Source organism: Capra hircus, chromosome 24 (assembly GCF_001704415.2).
Source record: "Capra hircus breed San Clemente chromosome 24, ASM170441v1, whole genome shotgun sequence".
Taxonomy (NCBI): Eukaryota; Metazoa; Chordata; class Mammalia; order Artiodactyla; family Bovidae; genus Capra; species Capra hircus.
Genome location: NC_030831.1, coordinates 45,696,842 through 45,721,559, shown reverse-complemented (window position 1 = coordinate 45,721,559; position 24,718 = coordinate 45,696,842). Strand labels below are relative to the sequence as shown.

The following is a 24,718-nucleotide window of genomic DNA, read 5'->3' as shown; positions in this document are numbered from 1 at the left end:
ATGTGGATTCTCCAGGCAAGAATACAGCAGTGGGCTACCATTTCCTTTTCCAGGGTATATTAATACTTAGCAACCTCAAAAATATTCTTGCAAGCTTCTTTGTAAGAGCCCTCCTTGGAAATTCCTGATCTCCTGGAGCTTAACCTTCCATCTCAGTGTATTCCACAGTTATCAGGGGTCTGGGTAACAAGAAGATTGGGACCTGTAGCTGCTAAAGGAATATAGTGTCTGGAGTCTTTAGCAAAAGAGCGCCTAAACCTTCTGTCTGTTTTCTGTGCTGTGTGCTCGGTTGCTCAGTGGTGTCTGACTCTTTGCAACCCCATGGTCTGTAGCCCACCAGGCTCCTCTGTCTGTGGGATTTTCCAGGTAATAGTGCTGGAGTGGGTTGCCATTTCCTCCTTCAGGGGATCTTCCCAAGCCAGGGCCTGAACCCTTGTCTCCCGCATCTCCTGCATTGGCAGGCAGATTCTTCACCACTGAGCCACCTGGGAAGTGACCTCTTTGTTTTCTGCCTCATACCAAAGGGGGCAGATCACTCTCGTAGATTTACTATATGGAAACCAAATGTGGGAGTGGTTTTGTTTTGACAGAGGGCACTTCAAGGGACCAGCCCACTGTAGCCTCCTTTTGTTTCCTGTTTGGGCAATGTTTGAAACTGGTTGGACTGAATTTCCATTTTTACCCTGTTTTCTTTCACACATGCTAAGCTTGGGTGAAAGGAGGCAGAGACAAACACTGGCATTTATCCTCAGAGGAAAACACATTCTGAACAGTAGTTTATCCTGGAACACTGACCCCTGAGGCAGGTCATGGCCCATGGTCTGTCCTGATGGGTGCCCAGGGCCTGTTGGCTCCCAGGATCTTCTTCTCAAAGTGTTAAGAGAGTGCCCTGAACATCTGTGACTGTTCTCAAGAATGCATTCTAATTCTTGAGTAAGGAGACCAATGGGTAGTTGAGGGGATATTGAGGGAGAAGAGCTCATAAATCAGAAATTGAACATGGTTTTCTCAACTCTGCATCTGGTGTTATTATGAAGTATAAAGAAAGGAAGAAGGGTTCGAGTATTAATACATACATACCTATGCACGTGATTGTTAATATGTACAATAGCTATAAAAGACATATGACTGAAACAAAACTTACACAAAACTGAGCTGTGAGTATAATTTATTCATATTCTTACGTAGAAATTTATTATACAGGCAATAGAAAAGAATACAAATGCCCCCTAAGAAAATCAATAAAATATTTGCTAAAATCATTAGGATAATACTTAGTAACAAAAATAGCTTGAGAAAATGAATACTATTTAGACAACTTACAAGGTTTGAAACTGTTCCTGTTTGCAAGTCTGTGTGAGGGCATGGGAAGAGAGTCAGCCCGCGAGGGCTTCCGTGTGAACATGGACTTGGAGACACGAAGAGGCTCTGGTTCACTTAGCCACGCCCAGGGTCTCCAGGGCTGGTGATCTTTGGTCTAGGCTTGCTTTTCTGTCTGTCCCCTCTGAACTCTTATTTCTCAAATTCCCTAACAAAAGAGATTTTTCAAACACTGAAATTTTAGTTTTTTCACAGAAATATACATGACTCTATGACAGTTGCAAAGTCATGGTTTCAAAAGGTCACAGGGTTTTTAAATTGAAACAGTGTTTTCCTGAGAAAATGAAGAGGTGAACTTTTCCCTAAAATAATTGTGGGTTTGCTTCCCTTTTGTTCCTATAGTTTGCACTGACTACTTCAAACTCAAAGAAGAAAAAACCTTTAGGAGTCCAATTTCACTTTCCAATCCTCTAAAATTCTGAAGCTTCCCACTGCTGTATTCAGCATGTTCGGTTATAGAACCTTTCCAGGACTGATAGCTTACACAAACAAAGCAAAACTGGAGACTTCTTTATCCCTATTTCTTTTTGGTGGTTCATATACCATTGGTTTTTGAGTGAGAATATTGTTAAGTATTTAGAAAATAGTGAATTTTTTTTAAAAGTAAGAATTAAGCAACTTCTAAGCACTGAGAAGCAATCTGACAGTAACTTTCAGGCTTTGTAATATATGACATCCTTAGATGACTTGAAAATGTGGCTTTAAAAGGCCCTTGGATGTTGATGACTTGATATTTGATCCCCTGTTTTTGTGGCCTTTACAGAATCAATTGAGGGAATAAAGTGAAAATAGCTATGCTGAATATTTTAGAAAAATTTAACTTTTCTTTCTGATAAAGCCAGGAACTTCTCTTATTTCACCTCACTGAAAACAAATCCGTTCTCACAATAAAAAGATAATAAGCTACCTAAAAAAATCCTTTGCAATAACCAAGAAAAGTGACAATACAGAATAATTTTGATGGACGGGATCCCATTCTCCCTCCTGTAGCTCTGCCAGCCTGAAACAAACCCACCATCTCCTGTAAGAGAATGTCACACACAGCGGACAGCGTGAAGGCCGTTCTGTTGAGGAGCTGGGGAAGGAGCTCAGTGATGGGCTCTGTGATGTTGACCACAGCTATAATGAGTAACTTGCACTGATTTTAAATATACCCAATGGCTTATCTGCAAATTCTAGGCTGACTTTGATTTTGTGACTGTGAATTCCGTTCACTTAAGGCTTATAGAGATTGTAAGAAATTGGTTTTATAGAGATTAATTTTTAATTAATACTGTTAACATGTACAATCCAACACCAAGAATATCAATAAATATCAATAATTAGCTTTGGTCTTCCTCTTTCTGTTGGAACATTCTGACTCTATAAATATAGTACAGTCTTAGCGCCAGTGTCCCACTAGGGTTTAAAATTCCACAGCCAGAGGACATCACCTTGGTGTGTCTTGTCACTTGTTTAGGGATGTTCTGGAGTCTGAAGGAGATACAAAGTGAGCATAAGAACAGATCACTGATGGTTTAGTATGAAATTTGTTACTAGTAAAAACAACAGTTTTGAAGCTCTGGAAGTCAGCTGGGGCAGCTCGTCAGAAATGGCTTGTGGCCATGGCTGTGGACGGGGGTTGCGTTCACAAAGGGCCTTGAACCGTCCTTTTCGTGGACTGTAGGTAGAAGATGCGGTTTTCTTCAGGATAAGTGACTTTACTGATGGGCATCTTGTAGATGTTGGGGTTTTTTGTGGTCAGCAGGAGGAACAGTAGGGTGGCTAAACAGAAGGGCCAGGTACAAGATGGCAATCCAACCTGGACAAAGAGACAAGCCACACGTTTCTTTAAGATCCTGTTAGAAAGCTAAGTTGCACAAAGCACAGGCTTTACACCACTGTCATTCAGCTCAGGAGATAACTCTCCGGAGGCGCGACTCTGGACTCCGCTTGTCCCCGTGGAGACTGAGTTTAAGATCTCAGGACATTCGGCTCCTGAAATGTCAGCATGCACTCCTTAGGGATGATGCGTGCCCTGCCCTCCCTCTTACACAGTCAGACTTCCTACAGTGGATGTGCAAAGATGATACTTAGCCTCTAGAGATGATACTTAGCAACCACCAATAGCTCCCGAGCACTCATCACGTCCATGAGGCTGTCTTTGATGAGTTCAGCTCTCTCTCCCCTTGGCCTCTGCCCAGACTAGGTCTTGGACTCTATTTGCTTTACTTCTTTTTGTTTCATCTCTCAAACAGACTCTAGACTCCTCTTTCTGTGCGTCCATGACAACTCAAGCAATTCTGAGCATATACCATGTACTTGATTAAGTTTGGCCCTGTAGACTCCACCCCCCCAACCCAGGTGTGATGGTACCCAAACTCTACTACACGTCAGAATCCTCTGGAAGAGTTTAAAAAAGACACAGATAACCAAGCATCATATAAGATCTACTCTACCAGAAATGCCAAGGTATAGGGCCCGAGGATCGGGATTTTTCACAATCTCTCTAGCTGGCTCCATTCTGTAGCCTGCCCAATTCTGGCTCACAGGCCAAGGTCTGTGAACTTTTATTGGGGTGTGAAGGGCCCCCCAAGCTCTAAGGTATCCCATCATGCCTGTAACAGGGCTTTGACATTCCACCATAAAGGTAACTGTGTCTCCAGAAGGACCCTCCCAGGTCAGCTGCCCTCTGTGTTGCTGTGAAGAGGACTAGATGCGGCCCTGCCCCGCTGGAAGCCATGACCACGTCCGTATGGATGGGGTTTGCAGGAACTGGCCTGGTATCACCTGCAGTGGTGGGTGAGGAAGAGAACTGAGGGGGGCCGGCCCAGAGCAGCCGGGGGTACTGGGCTCCTCAGGGGAGGGGAAGGAGAAAGTCAAAGGGCTGGACACTACTGAAAAGGAAGGAGAAGTGGCCAGAGGCACTTAATAGGCGATGATTTTGCTTATTAAATAATTTAGGACAGGAGTCTGAAAAAGTCTTACTGATGACCGACTGGGCATTTTTTCTTTTAAAAAAGACTAAGAGTATGAAAAAGTCTTGGCTTAATTAAAAAGAAATCTGGATCTTTAGCCAACTATCCTTTTCCTTCCTTTTCTGATTTCTCTACATAGTCCCAGGTTTCTGTTTAAGTAAAAGATATTCTAAAGTCAACTTCTTGACGCTCAGAGTTGAAGTATGGACTTGATAATATACACACTAAGTTTCACTTCTTTAAGACAAACCATCGATATTTTTAGCAAGCCTGGCGATTATAGTTTGGGCTAAGGTTCACTGTGATGCTGGAGGGTGAATGAAGACAGGTGGGTCCAGAAGGTGGACTACAGTGATTATCCGTCAAGCATCCTGCCCTGGGACGCCATTGAGGTGGACTTCAGGAGGGTTTCTGTATCACTGAAAACTGACCAATCAGGCCAATGAGAAAGTGAGATTAGAGCAAACTTACCACAGCCATCACGTGTGACATGCTGGCTCCCAGGTAAGCAGTGAACAGGGCTAGGAGAAAAAAAAAAGGAAAGAGAGAGCGCTTGGACTCCTTTCAATATAAATCCCTGGAATGTAAACTTGCGCATTTCACCAGTGAGCCCAGCACCCTGGTTACAAGTCTGAGCTTAGAGTCAGCAGCTCTGGGTTTGCATCCAGGTTCTACCCCTTAGGAACTTGGAGCCTCCACTCAAAGCCCCCGTTTCCTCACCTGTACAAGGGGGTAATGGAAATCTCGCTCTCAAGAGTTGATGTGAGGGTGAAAGAGGGTAATCCTTGGGCTTAGCACACAGTAAGTAAGGTAGCTTTTCTGTGGTACTATTTTTTTGCTGTTATTGCTAATATAATACTTAAGGAAAAGGCCTTCCACAGTAAATACATTTCCCCATTATTTTACCCAAGCATAATTAAAATGGAACTTATGAATGTTCCTTGAGGTAACATACAATCTCACAGCATCTGAGATTCTCAGATCAATGGTTAGAAATCACAGTTTAAAAAAAAACATGGGATATGTATTTAGAAGAAATCAGCAGAAACTGAACGCAGACCTAGGATTCCTCTTTGTATTAACATTTTCCCTAAAACCATTAAGGTCGGCATACATGTCAATGAGTTAACATCCTGTGTTTTTATTTACTTTGAGCATGAATTTTTGAGAGTAGGTAGTTTGAGGATATGTGTGACCTTCAATGTAAAATAACAGAAACAAAGAGCTCAGCTAGCTAACTCTCAATTCTTGGGCCCGAGGAGACTCAGGGAAGCCCGTAGGGTTCACAGAGACTGCCTGAAGAATGACCTTCTTATAATGGCCACATGGCCAACTGGGCCACCAACACTCACCATATGGTCCTCATGTCCATCAAGAAACACATCTGCCACTTTGGGGAGTTGGGTGGGGTAGTGGGAGAGACTCTATGATCTCTTACTTTACTATAGATTTCCATCCTTTCATTGACATTTTATCTTTTTATCCTGGTATTTTTTGTTCAATATTATACCTAGTTCTTTCACATATGAATTGTCTCATGCTAACAGGAAAGGCTCATCTTTGGAAAAGGTCTGGGCTTCAAATCCCAGCTCTGCCATTTTGTTTGTTGGACAACAAGTCACTGAACTAGGAATCTAGTTTCATTGTCTGTAAAAAGGCAGCAGGAAGAGGTTCTTTACAGGGAGTTCAGTTCAGTTCAGTTCAGTTCAGTCACTCAGTCATGTCCGACTCTTTGTGACCCCATGAATCGCAGCACGCCAGGCCTTCCTGTCCATCACCAACTCCCAGAGTTCACTCAGACTCATGTCCATAGAGTTGGTGATGCCATCCAGCCATCTCATCCTCTGTCGTCCCCTTCTCCTCCTGCCCCCAATCCCTCCCAGCATCAGAGTCTTTTCCAATGAGGCAACTCTTTGCATGAGGTGGCCAAAGATGACTCTTAAATGAAATTATGTATTTTCACAAGCAGCAGCTTTAAACTCATCTCTGTCATCATAGGAAGGAAGTACTACTCTGAGCAGAAGGGGTTGGAAGATTTTCTCTGCTTGGCTTAGATAATTTCATCCCCACCCTCCCCATTTAGTTCATTCATTCATTCAGGAAATATTCACTAGCCATTGGCTAAGTATGGAGACACCCTGTCCCTGCTCTCCTGAGCACCGGCTCTTTTATGACACTCCCCTGGGCACATGAGTCCTTACTGCATTTCTCTCCTAGGAGCACAGTAGCTTAATATCTATTAGCACCCTTTTGGTGCTCAAGTCTCATACTGATATGCTCTTTCAATTCCATGTTGCTTTTCTTTCTATAGTAAGAGTATCAGACTAGCTAATAGTTGTTGCCCATCATTAAGATGAGCTGAGTTGGGCTGGGAAAGCCTTACAGTAGCGGTGAAGCTCTGGACATCATGATTTGGAGGTGATGCCCCTAACAGTGTGCTGAGTAGCTGAGGGAGAGAAAGGGCCCTCTGCTTCCCTCAGTCGAAGGGAAGACTGAATCCCAGTTCTTCATAGACAACATCCTTCCCCACAGACCTTCATATGAAAGTCCTACTATGAAAACACAACCTGTAAGAAGAGCTCCAAAGTGTGTTTACAGTTTGCAGTGATAAAATGACAAAATTGAGGAGTTCTCTGGCTGTGCAATTTCTGGCTTAGGGGCACAGGGAAGGCAGATATACCAGGCTTCTATCAGAGACTCCCATGTCTGCTTCCTGATAAAGCCACAGGAGTTAATAAAAGAGGAGCTCTGTAATAAATGTCTTTATTTATTTACCTTGGCTAACAAGCTTGATCTTTTGTTTGGTGATATGGGCAGGCAGAAACTTGCTGTGTATTTTACTGTGAGATCTGCTTTACAAGAGGGACTGGAGGTCTGTCTCAAAAGTTTATGTCCAAAGATAAAAAAGACTGATGACTGTGCCCCCTGTGGATGGAACAGCACTCCCACACACTGTCAGTGGCATGGCAAATTCATATGGCCTCTGTGGGGTGCATTTGGCATCTACTGAAAATAAGGGGAGCTAGGATTTTGGTACCAGTGTCTGGGCTCTTAACTAATTCTATACTGACTTAACCACTGTACTAATAAAGAAAATCTGGATCTATCCAAAGGAAGGTAGGTATAATAGATAAAATAAAGGCCCTCAAAGATGTCTACGTCCTGATCCCCAGAACTTGTGATATGTTACCTTACATGGCAAAAGGGACTTTGCGGCTATGATTAAGTTAAAGATTTTGAGATAGGGGATTATCCTTAGCCAAGTAGATCCAATGTAATCATGAGGTCCTTATAAGAAAGAGGCAGGAAATTTCTATCTAGGGAGTAGGATGAAGTGTTTTCACCTGCTTTATACTCTTCTGTATTGATTGGATTTTTGTTTGTTTTGTACAATAGTCCTGTACTACTATAAAATTACAGAGAGAAAATAATGACAATATCTCAGCTTTGGGAAACACAATTGTAAACATCTTTGTCTTCTCCTTTTCCATGATCTGTGAAAAGACCTTCATAGACCTTATTAGTGGAGAAGGCAATGGCACCCCACTCCAGTACTCTTGCCTGGAGAATCCCATGGACGGAGGAGCCTGGAAGGCTGCGGTCCATGGGGTCGCTGAGGGTTGGCGACTGGGCGACTTCACTTCCAGTTTTCACTTTCATGCATTGGAGAAGGAAATGGCAACCCATTTCAGTGTTCTTGCCTGGAGAATCCCAGGGACGGGGGAGCCTGGTGGGCTGCTGTCTATGGGGTCGCACAGAGTCGGATACGACTGAAGTGACTTAGCAGCAGCAGCAGCAGCAGACCTTATCAGCAACTTCTGTGACCAAGACAGTTTTTGCTTGATCTTTAAGGATGTGCTCAGGCTGTCCATACACCGGCCCAGACCATGCTCTGCGACAGCTGGAATTCCTCCTCTTACTTTTTAGGACTTACAGAAAAGCCACGCTTTCTAGGAGGTGCTTTTGGATGATTCTGAATTGTAGTTTCCCCCAGGGACTTCTGGCCTGTGAGTCTCTTGGTTCTGCATCCTGTGGTCCCCACGGGCTTCTCTCTCTTCCTTGCCTGGCTTCTGCTCTCTGTACACAGGAGCCAGCTAGGATCTCAAGCTTCTGAACCCCTAGCTCCTCCTAGTACTGTCTGGATTGTACTACGAATGCTTAGTACATATTTTCTACTACTACCAATAGAGAAAAAATAATGGTTTGCACCTGAGGGAATGGTTTGAAATCTCAGACCCATCTTGGAATAAAAGAGTTTACCCCACGTGAGCTCAGGAGGCCACATAATCTGTCTCTACTTTTCTCCTTTGCCCTGAGCTTGTAAACAAGTAAGTGAGCAAAAGGTTTTGACATGGCTAGTAGGTGAAACAGTTATGTAACTATAAAGAAATCGACAATATAACATGTGAATGGCAACTCCAGAGCATCTGAGTTCTGTTAATCTTGCTACAGCATCAGATAATCAAAATTGAATAAAGCCTTAGAGATCCTTGGCCCTATCCCACATCCTGCCCAATGCAAGAACTCACTCCAAATCTTGCCTGACATGTCGCCCACCATGTTAATAATGGCTGGATTGATTAATGGTGATAAATCCAGCCATTATTGGATTAATGGTGATAAATCATCATTCACGGTGATAAACTGTCCAACTAATGATTGATTAGTTTGGTGATAAACTGAATCTTGGCAGATATTTCCATGAGATTACAGACATTCTTGCCTGTTCCAATATCCTCCCATCCCTTTGTCTCCCAGGAAGGATCATTCCTTTCCTTCTAGCATATTATCTTACATACTTTTAAGTTGTGTTGAATTAGGGATTCTGGAAGCTATGGGTGAATAAGCCCACCCTTGCAATGGCCTGGGAAATGTGTTAGCTTTTCAAATCTGAAGCACTTGAGGTCTGTTTTTACCTAAGGGCTTGAATGGTACTGAAGGAAGGGAGAGTAGTGTAGTGGGAGCAACTCTGGAAGTTGTTAGCAAGTATGGACTCTGGGTTTACATCTACCCCTAATGGATGCCTTGTAGTGCATCACTTTCTCTGCTCTTAGAACTCCAACAGTAAAATGAGAAGGTTGCTGCGGAGCTCGCCAGAACCCTTCTAGCTCTGACAGGCTGAGTCTGGCCTGGAGATCAGAAAAGATTAATATTACAGGTCTCAAAATGTGGTCCCCAGAGGAATAGCATCAGCACCACCTGGCACCCTGTTAAAAATGCAAGCTCCTCCCTTGCCTCCCTGGCCGGCTCTAACAGACAATGAGTCTGGGACCGGGGCTGGGCCCCAGAAATCTGGGTTTTAACAAGGTTTCCAAGAGATTCTGATGTTTGCTCCAGTTTGAGAACAGCCATATTAATGTGACTCTCTAAGGGCCCATTAATACCACCAGACTTACCAGGAGAACTGACTATATTTAGCTTGTTTCCTTTCAGTTTCTTGGGTCAATTAGTATGAAGAATACAGGACAAGTTGTTTGTATCCCCACCAAATACACATTGTAAAATGGTTAATATGACCCAGCAGGCTCTCCAGTCTTCAACATGAGCAATGAGGTAGGCAGAGCAGACCCGGGTCCTCCCTGAGAGGGGAGGCCCATTGCCCTGGTCACACACTTAGCAGGTATCAGGGGCTCAAACTAGAACTCCAGCTCTAGTTCCTCACACAGTCCTTTCTTACTGTTTGACCTGGATTTTGATACCATAGTCATGAGCAGCTTTCCCCGAGTTCAGGGAATACTCACCACAGGCAAGAGCCAGGAGGTGGGTTTGCCAGGTGAGTGCCATGAACATTCCTCCAATTGCAATGCAAGCTAGAGAGCTGTTGAAACCCCAGAGTCCAGCGTAGATGTTCTCAAATGGAGCTGAAAGACTGAGTCCTGTTAGGGAAGAAAGGAGGGGTCAGAGCTTTGGACTAAAGGCAGGGTGTTCTGGAAGGAGGCTGGGGGTGGGGAAGGCATCCGAGAACTCCCATTGGTCCCTTGGAAGCAGACCTTCAAGAAAGGTCTGGAATGTAGAAGATGCCTGAGACAGTAGTGGGGCGGAGGCAGTGCTCAGTATCTGGGAGCAAGTGTGACACTCACCTGCTATTATCCCCAGCAAGGACCCAATCGCAGCGTGCAGGCACATGAGTGGGGAGGAGAGGAGGATGGCGCCTAGGAAGATGCCCCCTGCCCACGGATTATCGCAGCCATATATCTGACCCACACCCACAGGCAGGGACTTCAGCAACTGCGGAAACGATTTAGAAAACACGGCCATTAAAACAACTGGACAGAAACCCATAGGACACCCACAAACACAGAGCAATGACATTTTGGATTTAGCATATCTTATCTTTCAAACTCTGAGTTACTAACATTTATGGATTTAGCATATCTTATCTTTCAAGATCTGAGTTACTAACATTTATAATTCTATCTTGCTCTACAGAAAAGTCTCAGTCGCTTTATCCCCAGAGATCCAGCAGCCCTCCCTGCTGCACGCTGGGCCGTCCTTCTCCAGATCCCTTCACTCGCTGGCTCTGTGGCCCACACTGACACCTGGTTTTGGTCACTGATAAGCTCCCCATGTAGTGTCCCTGCTCCCCACTATGAGGATCAGCCACACCTCCCAGCGAGGATGGTAGGGACCACCTCTTACACTTCTATTCTCAATTCTCCGTCAATTCTGAGGCCAATACATCAATGCATCTCTATGGTCAATAGAAGTATTATTACTCCCTTGCAATTCAGCTGTTAGTGCTACGGTCAGAGACCCAAAGTCAGATTATCTTATCAACAGCTCAGAAGCAATTACTGGCAGGTTCATGTATCAGGACCATATTTACATTTCTGTTGCTAGTGAGAACATTCATTAATTAAATCAAATGTTTTATTTTTTAAAATTTATTTATAATTTTATCTTAAAATTAATTAAAATTCTTTTAATTTATTTTTTTATCTTTTTTTTAGAGAGCACATATTAATTTAAACCAAGATAGCTTGTTCCAGTTATCAACAACTGTTAGTTGTTAGAACACAAAAATATATTTAAATGTCCTAATTATAGCTTTATGGCTGAGTTCTGAACTCAGATAATGTGTTCACAGAATGGGAGTTCTTAGGAAGAAGGCACAAGGTTTGATTCAAGCTAACAAATGGTTTAAATTAAAATAGCTATGTAGGGTTAATAGCTTCTGTATTGGGCAGTTTTAGATAGTTCAACTAATGCTATTTTTTTCATGGGAAATCCTGATAAATTTTTTATTTTCCTTCTGAATTACTTCCAAATATTGCCATTCATTTTCTGTACAAAAGTTAAAGAAAACGCTATTTGAACTCCTCATGCTTTGACTGCCCAGCAAAGAGGACAGCAAAGGGGTTTGATAACCTGATAGCAGGAAAGACAGTCTCTTGACACTTAAAAACTGTAAGGTTGGTCTTCTTCTGATTTCAAGTGTTTTCTTTATTTTTTAATACTTGAGAAAACTTAGACAAGTTTATTAAATAAACACCAATACAAAGAGCTGGAATTTGATTTGGGTCAACCAGGCTTTTAAAAAATAGTGCTATCCCTATACATATTTATAGTGAGATACACAGCCAAAGCCTTTGACTGTGTGGATCACAATAAACTGTGGAAAATTATGAAAGAAATGGGAACACCAAACCACATGTCCTGCCTCTTGAGAAATTTGTATGCAGGTCAGGAAGCAACAGTTAGAACTGGACATGGAACAACAGACTGGTTCCAAATAGGAAAAGGAGTACGTCAAGGCTGTATATTGTCACCCTACTTATTTAACTTATATGCAGAGTACATCATGAGAAATGCTGGACTGGAAGAAACACAAGCTAGAATCAAGATTGACGGGAGAAATATCAATAACCTCAGATATGCAGATGACACCACCCTAATGGCAGAAAGTGAAGAGGAACTAAAAAGCCTCTTGATGAAAGTGAAAGAGGAGAGTGGAAAAGTTGGCTTAAAGCTCAACATTCAGAAAACGAAGATCATGGCATCTGGTCCCATCACTTCATGGCAAATAGATGGGGAAGCAGTGGAAACAGTGTCAGACTTTATTTTTGGGGACTCCAAAATCACTGCAGATGGTGACTGCAGCCATGAAATTAAAAGACGCTTACTCCTTGGAAGAAAAGTTATGACCAACCTAGATAGCATATTCAAAAGCAGAGACATTACTTTGCTGACTAAGGTCCGTCTACTTAAGGCTATGGTTTTTCCAGTAGTCACGTATGGCTGTGAGAGTTGGACTGTGAAGAAAGCTGAGCGCCGAAGAATTGATGCTTTTGAACTGTGGTGTTGGAGAAGACTCTTGAGAGTCCCTTGGACTGCAAGGAGATCCAACCAGTCCATTCTGAAGGAGAGAAACCCTGGGATTTCTTTGGAGGGAATGACGCTAAAGCTGAAACTCCAGTACTTTGGCCACTTCATGCGAAGAGTTGACTCATTGGAAAAGACTGTGATGCTGGGAGGGATTGGGGGCAGGAGGAGAAGGGGACGACAGAGGATGAGATGGCTGGATGGCATCACGGACTCGATGGACGTGAGTCTGAGTGAACTCCGGGAGATGGTGATGGACAGGGAGGCCTGGCGTGCTGTGATTCATGGGGTCGCAAAGAGTCGGACACGACTGAGCGACTGAACTGAACTGAACTGAACACAGCATACATCCTAGGAGAGTGGTTCTCAAACTCTGGCCCACATCACTATTTGGGGAACTTGTTAAAACAGATTCCTAGACTCCACCCCAGTGATTATGATTTAGGAAGTCTGAGATGGAACTTGTATTAATACTTAAAAAAAAATGATTCTGATGCCCCTAAAGCTCAAGAAATCTGAATTACTGTACACATTTTAGGAGATCCACCATAAGAAAAAGCAAAATAGAGAGGTTCTGTGATGGGATCTGACAGTGAGCAACCAGTTCTTTTGATTGGGGAAGGTAGGTCAGGGAGGACAGAACCTCAGGCTGTAGGCCCCTGCTTCAAGGGCTGGCCCCCATCAGACACGCGCCCCTCCAAAATAAGGGCTAAGTTTGGAACAAAGTGACAGGATTCCAGTGGAACTACATTCTGGAGTTAGCACTGCAGGTGTTAGGAAAAAAGGAGGAAAAGTTAGTTTTGACCACGTAGTCCTTTGAAAAAGTCCCTTAGAATCCAAAGATTTGGAGTAGAATGAATAAGCTCTTAGATGGCGAGAGAAAGTGCAAGGCTGGTCCAGAGCTGAGTCTCTGCAAGGTCTGATGTCCACCAACAATTAACCAGGAAGTGTCTTCCAGAGCCCGGGGAGGTGGGAACGGGACATAAGAAGACAGTGTATCTTACCTGCAGGGCACTGAGGTCAGGCCAGGTGACATTGGGAACTGAGGTGACAGGTGTGACCAAGGTGCTTGGGAAAAATGGATTGTAGTGTCCCGTGGCAGAAAGGTACATTGACAAGGCCATATTGAAGGGCAGAGTGAAGACAGGGAGGTCCCATTTGCTCAACACGGAGTTCAATGCACTTGAGAAAATTGGACTAAAAACAACAACAGAATAGAATGGAAGAATATGCATGCGACAAGCCACAATGATAAACTGAATATCTATACTATAGAGGGGCTTTTTTTCTTTAGCTAATATGTTCCTAAAGTGTTGTGTTGGCAATATTTTGACAGGGAAAAAAAATAAAAAACTCAAACCCAAACACACCTGGAATAAATCCTGTCATTGAATAATTCTTATGTAAAGTAAAAAGTCAACTCTCAGCTTATTTCGCTTGTGGAAAATCATGCTATGGGGTTGCTCACAATGAGTTATAAATCTAGGTTTAAAAATAGTTTTGAAGTATTTCAGACAGATGAAAAAAATATTGTCTGAGCAGTTAAAGCCCCTGTATAAACTACTTGACCACGTACCCTTCCCTCCCTACCAGAGGCAGCCTCAGTCTTCAACTTAGTACTCGAGGAAAAAGACTGTTAACTCAGGAGGGCAGAGGTTTAAGTCCTTGAGCAGTTGAACTGTGTGACCTTGGGCAAGGAGATACCTCAGTTTCTTTGCCTGTAAACTGGGATATTGGATTAGATGGTCTCTGGGCCCTTTTTGTTCCCTCACTTGTGGACCCAATCAAGGAGCCATCGCTTTGAAGTTAGAACCCCAGGTTTCCTGAACTCGGGGGAGGGGGAGTGGGTGACCCTGTGCAGTGACACCTCCGGTCCTTGAGCCTGGTCTTCAGAACAGGTGGGAAGTTTCTCCTGAGGAGGCTGGCTGTGCCAGCTGGTTCTCCTGCACGCACCTGTGGCTGCAGCCAGAGTGGGCACACTGTCCACGGTTGGCCGTGTCTATGTAGCCACATGTCTCGTGTGTGTGGATGCTAGCATTTTATATTTTGAATATATCATAGTAAGAAGGAAATGCTTGCTTAAAAAAATGATTTAAGACAGTGTCAATATAGAAACTAGTTTGAAGGACTTAGGGTTAAAAAAGGAATTGAATTTAGTAAAGAATTGTTTTGAGGGGGACAGGGGCAGATGGGTAAGGGGGGTTATGTAGGGACGGTGGTTCTGAGTGTGGTCCCTGGATCAGCCACATCAGCACCACCTGGGAACTTGTTGAGATGCAGATTCTCAGGCCCCATCCCAGATGGACTGAATCAGGAAGCCTCAGGGAGGGAGCAGTAGTCCATATTTTAACTGGCTCTGTAGGCGGTCCTGATAGTGTGCGTGTTTGAGGACTCCTGATGGTGGGGAGTGGTTCTCAATTTTGGTTGTACTTTAGAATCCTCCAAGAGCCTTCAAAACTCCCAGTGTCCTGGAAACTCCCCAAACCAATTACATCAGGATGTTGCTGTAGGATAGGGGGCGATGAGGTGTGAGGGGAAGCCACATGCATCAGTATGTTTGAACGCTTCCTGTTTCCAATAGATATATCCTGAATCTAAATAAAAAGATAGTTTTCTAGAAATTGCCTTATTATACATAAAATTTACCACTTAAACCATTTTAAGGCGTTCAGTTTAGTGGTATGAAGTATGTTTACACTGTTATACAGCCATCACCACCATCTGTTCACAGAATATTTCTCATCTTACAAAACAGAAACCCCGTGCTCACTAAGTATAACTCCCCCCAACCCACTCCTGCCCCTTATACGTTTTTGTTTTGTTTTTTTTTTCAAAAAGGCATTTTGAAAACCAGGTACAACTTACCAAGTCATGGACATAGCAGATACAGGGAATAACAGCCACCAGAAATAATTTCCCTTGTCTGAATAGATCGCCATGAGGATCCCCACCAGGGTAGCGTTGTAGCCCTGGAGCCCTGCTGTGATGGCGGACCTGTGGGCAAGAGGCACAGCTTGGACACCTCCCGGGTGGATGTTGGCTGAACGTGCCCATGAATATCACTTGTAACTTCCAGGTAATATTTACATTTGAAAAAGAGATTATATTTAGGGTTTTATTGCAAAGTCTCTAGAAACCGAATACTAATAAAAGCATGCAACAGTCAAATACACGTGGATAAAATACAAATGTGCAAATAGAACAACGCCTACAGAGGCAGCACAGCTACGGAGCGGAGAGAAGGAATCAGCAAGCCAACATAGCCGGTTTCCTTCTAGCCTTTCCTTCCCAAATTTATCATTTCTTTTGAATCATTAGGGTCTCTGACTTGAATAGAGCTTTTATTTGAAACTCTTCCCTAAGTCTGGTTTCCTTGCTGAGAGGTGCAAGATTCTTGAAATGTAAATTCAGTTCCACAGCGTCTTTGATTTTATCAACAAAAGTCTTCCAGCTTAGAATATATTTTCATCTTCTTCCACTTTGTTGTTTCCAGATATACATTTCCAAATTATTACAAAGAAAAACAATCCCTTTTACTTGGCAAATTATTCCATTCAACTATACGCATCTTTAGCACCTAGTTTTTTTCTTGGGTCCCTTTCTTCCCAGTATTTAACCTCACTTCCAAATGTTGTCCTATGGATTAAGTTTCTACTCTTGGCCAAAATGGTACCTTTTCACAACTGGGGACTAAAATTTATCTCTCTGGAAGCTGAACTAACCTTTTCACTGTCCAGGAAGAATGAATTTGCTAAACTAAGCATGGAACTAAGATATAATGGGATTAGTGGAATTATTAAGCCACTAAAACTTTTCCTGAATTCATATGCATTTTTTTGCCCAAATAAAATGCTGATGATAAATAATTGATCGATCATTAAAGCAGACTCCCTTTGGACTGTAGGGTCTTATAGCTTAGTCATTATTTATAAGAATTACTTATAGCTTAGTTCTGGTCCCATGTATTGCCAAAAGGATCTGGCTGCTTATTCGGATACTATGAATAAGAGGCTATAAATGATTTCCTGACTGATGACTAAAGGCAAATATAAAGCATTCTGTGGAATAAAGGTTGATTCTCCAGGGAGGGTGGAGCTTTATCACTATTGCCCAGAGTCACTGGTTGGCTCCTGTGTTCTCAAGCAAGAAGCAGAGGCTTGGAGGGACATTCCTACCTGTCCTGATTGAGTAATAGGGCCGTCAGGGTGGAGACCACTGTTCCCACACAGCCATTGAGAGCACACCAGGGATTCTGGACCAGGAGTCCCACCAGAATCAGGATTCCGCTGATGGGGTTGCTGACAAACACCACTTGGGATATCCCCCGAAGAACCCAGTCAACGAACTGGAGAGCCTGGGGTTTGTCTGGAAGAGATGAGATGGGCAGAGCTAAGGAAATGGTGGGGCAAATGGGGCTCTCCTTCCCGAGTCTCCTTCCCAAGCCTACCCTGAGCAAAATCCCCTCTGAACAAGGTGAGGCTAACTTTGGATATTCCTTGAAACTTTTTCTCTGAACTCTTTCCCCTTTAGTGACCCCAAGATCCCTGAAATTATCCAGATCTGCTTTAGTGACACCCAGATCCTCTTTCTGCTCAGTCCACAATGTCCATACTAGAACTCCAGTACCAGAAATCATTGAATGGATTTATTTAGTGTGCTTAGAGGTTTATACCCTTGAGCAAAAGGAATGAATTACCAAGAGTAAAATTTCAGTTTTTAAGTCCCGAAATTTCAAGGTGGGCCTAGATGTCTTCCTCTGACATGAACAGGACCACTGTCTCCATTAGAAAGAAAAAAAATGGAAGAAGTTCTCAGGTTAGAAGATAAAAAGTTTTAAAAAATGGAAAGAAAAATGATAGAAGATAGGGGAGTATAAATAAAGATTTGAGTAGAAGAACCAGCAAACCATTTCCGCCAATGCCACTTCTCCAAGGTGGCGTAGATACCTTTAAGCCAGTTGGCAAATTCTTTCATGTCACCAGTGATATAGCCAAGTGCCTTGGGGAGGCGTCTTCTGCCTTGACCTTGTGGAGCCTGATTTCCACCCTGGTCCAGTTTAACTGCAGTGGGGTTGTCATCCATGGATGTCCCTTCTGGCTCCTTGAGGGAAGAACGGAGCTCATGAACATCTTAATGTAGAACCCTTTGGACTGGCCAGTGTGGGGCCTGACCACAGCAGCCACTCAGGATGAGTTGGAAGGCACTTCGTCTGGACCATGACAATCCCATGGAACTAAGAAAGCACCATTTTCCTCTTGAAATATTGTCAGGGAGATTATTATCAAAACCCAAGCCCCAGACTACTTTTGTCATCACTGGTTTTAATGTCACCATGAGAAGGTTCTGGCCTTTAATTTCATAAGGTTCAGGTTCTAGCTCAATGAATATTTATTGAGCACCTATATCCTACACTCAAAGAGCTCAGTCTAGTGGGAAAAAATGAAAAATAGTTAATTTCAACATAATGAGTCAGAAAATGATACAGAAAATAGCTACAATCAAGTACTTAAGCTTTTTGCTCCAATGAAAGGAGCCAGATGTCAAGTTACAAAATGATGCTTGCTAATGCAGACCAACCAGCTACTTTCTAAGACAAGCAGCCATTTTAGTTTCAATTTTTATTTCACAAAAACAGGCTTTGTTTTAAAAGTTTGAAAAAGGAGAAATGTTTACAAGACAGTTTGTGTGTGTGTTGACATAGCCTAAGAACTGCGCCCTTCCCTGCCACAGAAATATTCACTCTCCAAATCAGAGATTACGTCCTGACTATGTCCTCACATCAGGCAGCTGCTTCATATATGCTTTATTTTTTAAATTTGTTATTTAAGTGTTTAAATAACACTTAGGTGTTTAAGTGTTTAAATGAGCAAAATCATTAAATAAATGAAATGTGCAAATCAACATAAATATGGGACTATACATTTATATACATAGTATATACATTATATATAGTATATTCACTAAAATATTGAGAATTTGGGCTATATCATTAAAAAATATAATTTACTAAATCTAAACTAGAAAAAAAAAGACTGGCAAAATAATCTTCCACAAAGATGTAGAAAATGGAAAAAGTGGAAGTGGGCTAGCTGTTGAAAACCAAAGAATTACAACTTAAGAACTGTACACTGTAAGAGTGTGCAGGGCATACTTATAGTAAGCATGCCTCAGGGAAATACTAGCAGTATGACCACGACTTGTGCTCACTACAAGACTCTTCACTTCTCATGTTGAGTGTGCAATAACAAAGCATCAGCATCATCAGAATATTGTACCCTGTAGACAAAACTGAAGGTTTCATGGTGCTGATGGTAGATATTAAAGAGGACCAGTGATGTCATCCCAGACGTAGGCAAAGGGAGAAAGACCATGGCAAAACCACTTGGAGTCTGCAAGAAAAGCCAAGAGCACAGCCAGGCCAGTGTGCAGAAGGGAAACACCAAAACCGTCAGACCCTAGGAGGCACAAGTGTGGAATGTTGGAGCCACAGGCACGTAAGACATGACCAAGGAAACACCCAAAACCCTTGCGGTTAAACCAACTCGTCTTCTCCCTGCAACCAGGCTGTGAATAAGGGTTTCTCATGCCTATTTTTGGTCTCACTGTTCTTCCATTTACCATACCCAACAAAAAGCTATTAAAGCCCGATTAACAGGTAATAAAAGTTATGACTTTTAAAGTTTTTATTTTTTGCAATTCTGATTTCAGTTTTGGCTTCTATTAATCCCAGTACAAAAATCCATGTAACTCATTTTTTACTGAGTCACAATTGTACCTCAATTGTATTATTTCGCTGCCAAATAACCATTCTGCTTTTAAAAAACGGCCAGCAATTCCACAAAGTAGAAGCTGTTTATGCAATACATTCTAGACCAAAGTCATTCTGGTTTGGCAAAATAGTGATAGAAACCAGCATTTGTGAGACTTCCAGCGAACCTTTGCATTGAGAGATTCTTAAACTGAAAACTGAAGGAGGATAGGAACCAAAACTAAGTCTATGTGGAGCTCAGCCGGCCCGAAGTTAAACAACGCAAACCTTTTGAATTATTAAGAAATTATGAAAAATTTGGGTTTTATTTCATAATCTAACTGATAGCTATCATTTATTTTCATTTATCTCTCTTTAAACATCGTAACTGAAGATATTGCTTGGCAAGCCCTTTCCTTGGCTATCGTGACCCCATTCTCAAAGTTGCACATCCTATGAGAGGCATCAGGCTCCAGTCCAGGCAATGACAAGAAATTGCCTTGCGTTTCTGTAACTGGGTAGATCCAGCTCTACAGAGGTAGCACTGAATGAAAACATGAAAGTGGGCATTTTCCATTAAGTATGGAAGCAACTAGGTACGTGGGTTATCCCAGGGTGGACAAATTCGTGTTCTCAAAATTCCCAGCATTTGTTTATTTATTTTAGAGGGTTTTCAATACATCATCACCTCAGAGATTTTGGAGATACAGATATGAAACCTGATATTCTAACTGGCCAGACACGATTGAGAACCTGACTGGCCAGAGTTCCCTGCCCAGCCACCCAAAGTTGGATAAAGATTGAACCATTGATCTGAATCTTCGGTCCAGCATACAGAAGACTTGCTGTGCTCTTTCTTGTATCCATATATTGGGGTGGGTGGTAGGGCTACCATGTAATAGAGGGATAGATCTTCTCATGAGTTGATTCCCCTGGGAATCATTTATTCTGGACTGAACACTATAGAACTCTGGGAACCCTGATTACTTGTTCCAGAACCCAGGCATGAGAACTGGTCGTGAGAAACCAGTAGCTTAACAGTTGTGGTTCACCCCAGGATTTAATCATGCTATACTCTTTGTATTTCTTTAGGGAACTTTAAAAGTCTACATATCCTAATTGGGTAGGCAATACAAGGTGATGAAGCAGGAACTAAGTTCAAACTTCTCGAATTTAAGTAGGTCATTAAATTTCACCTGAAAAGACAGGACAAGAAAATAAAAGGAATGAACTCTATAAAATAGCAGCAAGATAAATAAAAATCCCCAGAATACTTTTTCCTAGCTTTTCCATGGTTGTCAAAACTCTGCAGCACAAAGGTCCAACATCTAAACCAAGACGAGTGTCGTGTGAGTTTCTGGACCAAGACCCCTGTGCATCAGGCTCAGCCCAAGCTGCACCGCTCAGCAGACCATGAGGACCCCACTTCCCAGGCTCGGTTCAGAAAAGACACAGCAGAATCGCACGGACAGAAGCTGTACAAAGGTAGCATACCTGTTCTGCCGGCCCCTGGATCAGGGCCAAGTTTAGCCAGGGGAAGCCTCTGTGCGCTGCCTCACCAGCTTTTTTTCCAAAAGGGCCCCTCCAAAGAGGACCAGGATAGGCGTCCTCAGCAGCGCCAATCAAAGACCGTCCATTCATCCTTCCTTTCTTTCCATACACGACAAAGGGCAAAAACACGTGAATCAGCAGAAATCGTGCCCTGCCTGTGATGTGAAATGCAGGGTAGAGCTCTTTTAGGGGATTCCTGGGGAGAGGAGACCTCAACAAAGAAGGCAGACTTCTCCATCAGCTAGAGCTCCATCAGCAGAGACGATGAGCTGACTTCAGACACCGAATGTTTCTTTTACTTCGCTTAAAACAGAAGAAAAAACTGGCAAGCCATCCCGCACAGAGACCCACGTATGGATCTTGAACTGCTGTTTCTCCACTGGCTGGAAGCTGACAGGTCTGAAGCCTGTTCCAGAGGGAGTGGTGTGCTTCAGGCTCTGAAACACTTCAGGTGAACTCTTAGGGCTCCATCTCAGAGGATGGAGCCATGATTTCCTTCAGCCTTGATCTTTACAAACGTGAGAAGAAGCCCTGGTATGGGCTCTATTTTCTGTAATAAGATGCTGGCCACACTTGCACAGCAAAAGCCCAGTCTAAGGGACTTCTAAATGGCATTATTTTCCTTCTATCTGAATAAGAATTGGTAAAAATCAGAATCACCTTGTTAATAATAAACAATTCATAGTTATATTCAGCAGGTGTGGCAACTTTTTGTTTCCCTTAAAAAAAAAACTTCCATTATATCCAAGGATAGCATTCTTCCTTTAGAAGTTCCAGAAAAGTCGTATGTTTGGTATTTATTTTTTTCTTCCTCTTTAACTACTTTCTTCCATTGGCTTGGTTTGAAATCTGAAAACAACACTCTGCTTGAGTGTTTCAGAAAAATCCATAATTGTGGAAAACTTTACTGACATGCCTTTGGAAAAAGTTGTGTGTGTGTGTATGTTTAGCCATGGTTAAACAATCTGGCTAACACCAAACTGGTGGGTTGTATTGTGCATATTTTTGTTTGACAAAGAGCAACATTAAGAGACCCAACAATAGGGCTCTCATATTTAGTTTAAAAAACAAAAAGAAAGAATGAAAGAAAAAGAAAAGAGACGGCAGGACTGTCACATTCCCCTGTCACGTTTCCCCACCACCAAAATCACTCATATCTCGGAGAATGACATCCTTGAGCTCAACATCAATATTTTCTAAGAGCCAAGAGAGAGAAGACGTTGGGAGAGCATATAGTTCAAGCCTTCATTTTATAGAGGAAAAAACTGGAGTCCAAAATTTGGGCCATCCGTGTTCACTTGGCAGATCAGCCTTATGGAACAGGTAAGCCCTGGTGGCTCTTTGTCCTCCAAGCTGGAACCATACACACTGATGTCCCCAACGGGGTGTTAGGGCTCAGTAACATAGTGGACACAGCCTGTCTTCATGGCCTCCCTGATGTAACCCTGGGGAGGGGGAGGGGTGTTGAACAACAGCAAAGGTTGTTTCACCCTGTGTCCTTGCCAGAAACAGTGACTCTTCTGATAAACAAACATCTCACCATGCCCCAAAGTAAGCCTCATTCCCTGTATCACAGACATCCACAACAAGGCCTGTGTGTGTTGAAGTTAACATCCCGAGAATATTCTAGAAGCTACACCCAGTGAGCTTACAATAAAAGTCAGAAAGCACTTTTCATAGCCCAGATCACTTAGTGCCACAAAGCAGGACTCATCATTCTGAAATATCAAGATTTCAGTTTAACAACATTTCTTATAGGAAATACAACTCATTCTATCATCAGCATATATTAGAAATTTGTATAATTAGAGAGCTCGGAGAGTCTTTAACTTCTATGCCTCAAGTATCACTTTTAAAAATAATGCAAAGTTTTGGACGTAGATAGGGAAGAAAGCATATAGACATTCATGCTCTATCATCATTAGGAGACTTCAGCACTGACATTTATGTGATACTTACAGAACTCGTTATGTTAGGCAGTTTTTGAATCTAAGCTGTGGGAAGTGCTCAGCCTTCTCTAAAACTGTAATGAGAAACAAAGAAAATGCTGTCAGGTATCCTGTCTCCTGCTTAAAACACTCTCTCCTTGGAACACACTCCCTTTGAAGCCTTGAGGTCTGAATTCCACAACAGAAAATGTAGCTGAAAAGAAGTTGCCAAATTTGTGCTTGCAGTGTGACTTGTTCTCCCCAAGGGTATTCCAGGGTCCTCCCTCCAGCATGACGGTACAAGCAGGGTGATCTGGAAAACTGTACTTGGAAAGGGCCATTCCCAATCCCCACTTTCTTTTTTTTTTTTTGAGTTGTATTGATAGATCTCCAATTTTACTTCTTTCAAGAACACAGCCTCAAAATCCTATGCTCCCCCGGTGAGCTCAGAGTCCTTTAGCACCTCCAGTGGACTCCTCACTGAAACCCTGTTGCACGCGGAGCTCTGGTGCCAGTCTGCCCTGCTGCAGAAACTAGGAACCAAGACGGCTTTCAAGCATCCAGGCAGAAGCCTGTGATTTGGGTAAATGGTTTGCTAGTCTACCAGAATTCTAATTTTGTGCTTTTACTCAGTTCCAATCATCCGAAACATGTATCTCCGTTAAAAAGAGAAAAATTAGAGAGGTCTAAGGAGACAGCCCTCCCACCATGAACAGTTGCAAATGAGCAGACACAGGGGAGTACTCACACAGCAGCTGGCTTCCCAGGCAGAAGGCGCTGGCTGATAAAGCCCTGCTGGGCTCTATTAAAAGGGAGGTGCTTAGGAGGAGGGTGCTGGGGGAGGGCCCCAAAGCTTTTATACTCAGGACCCACTCTGCATATCTGTGCATCTGGCTGTCTCCTCCCACTCCAGGCACAGGTCCAAAGCACTGCCGAGGAGCGGGCCCCCTGTCCTGTACCTTCTGTGTGTCTGTCTCTGTTCTTGACTTGGTGCCAGCAACTTTGCCATCGTTTCTGGGGCTTCCCAGGTCTTTGCCCAGCAACAGTCCTGCTCGAGCTCATGGTTATCTTCCCCTTGCAGTTTCCTCTGGAGCCTGCCCTCACCCTGGGATGTTCTGGGGAAGACACATAACTAAAAAGGATCAACAGAGTGTCACTTCAACTGAAAATATAGAGACAGGTTGCTGCACTGCAGACTTTGGAGTTAAGTGGTAGCTCCCGGGTGGAATGTTCTCTTAGACTTGATGTGGTTTCTGCTCAGGTGTAGGAATCCAGGAAAGTTCCGTGGGGTGTGGGGTGAGTGTGGGGAGAACCCTGGTCCACAAAGTGTTTTCTGGAAACCAACCTGCCCTTTTCCCCAGTGAGGAGGGAAACAAAAATAAATGTTGTCCTGGAATGCCCCTCTTTCCAGGTGAGAGTCCCAGGACAAACTCTGCTGCCTTTAAAAGTCAGGAGGCAAATATTCTATAGCAGAGATAGATATCTAAAATTCAAGTGAAAAATTGCTTTCTTCATTTTTTCCTTAAATTTCAATTTTGCGGCCTGTTTTGAGATCACGAACAGAAGTGACGTGAACTGTGGTATGCTTCTGGGAGCACACAATTTTGAAAAATGAAAACCCCACAGAAAGCTGTGCAGGTGTCAGTGGGGCCTTCTGCCTGCCTGGACAAGCTGATAGCCCTTGTCAGGGAGGCTGCCAGTAACTCTCTGGCTCCACCCGCTGGACACCAGCCAAACCACAGCTCTCCTTGCTTTCCCGGGGATTCCCTCCCTTTCAGTGTCCCCGGAGGCTCAATGTGTGTATCTGGGGCCTGGGAGAAAAACTACAAGCC

The 24,718-nt window shown here is 43.1% G+C and overlaps 1 protein-coding gene across 4 annotated transcripts; it reads right to left on the bottom strand.

The window, feature by feature from the left end:
• SLC14A1 (solute carrier family 14 member 1 (Kidd blood group)) lies at positions 1,151 to 23,729 on the bottom strand. 4 transcript variants are annotated; one of them, XM_013974418.2, is made up of 11 exons: positions 23,635 to 23,729; positions 22,918 to 22,981; positions 20,902 to 21,113; positions 17,606 to 17,759; positions 16,835 to 17,024; positions 15,525 to 15,653; positions 13,664 to 13,856; positions 10,418 to 10,565; positions 10,079 to 10,213; positions 4,809 to 4,858; positions 1,151 to 3,181 (listed from the first exon to the last, which is right to left on the bottom strand). In XM_013974418.2, the coding sequence occupies exons 3-11, from the start codon at positions 21,046 to 21,048 to the stop codon at positions 3,008 to 3,010; spliced, it is 1,320 nt and encodes a 439-aa protein (XP_013829872.1). In that variant the 5' UTR covers positions 21,049 to 21,113; positions 22,918 to 22,981; positions 23,635 to 23,729; the 3' UTR covers positions 1,151 to 3,007. The 4 variants fall into 4 exon arrangements, with proteins under 4 accessions (XP_013829872.1, XP_017895218.1, XP_017895219.1 ...); XM_018039729.1 differs by having other exon boundaries at positions 20,902 to 21,057; XM_018039730.1 differs by having other exon boundaries at positions 20,902 to 21,053.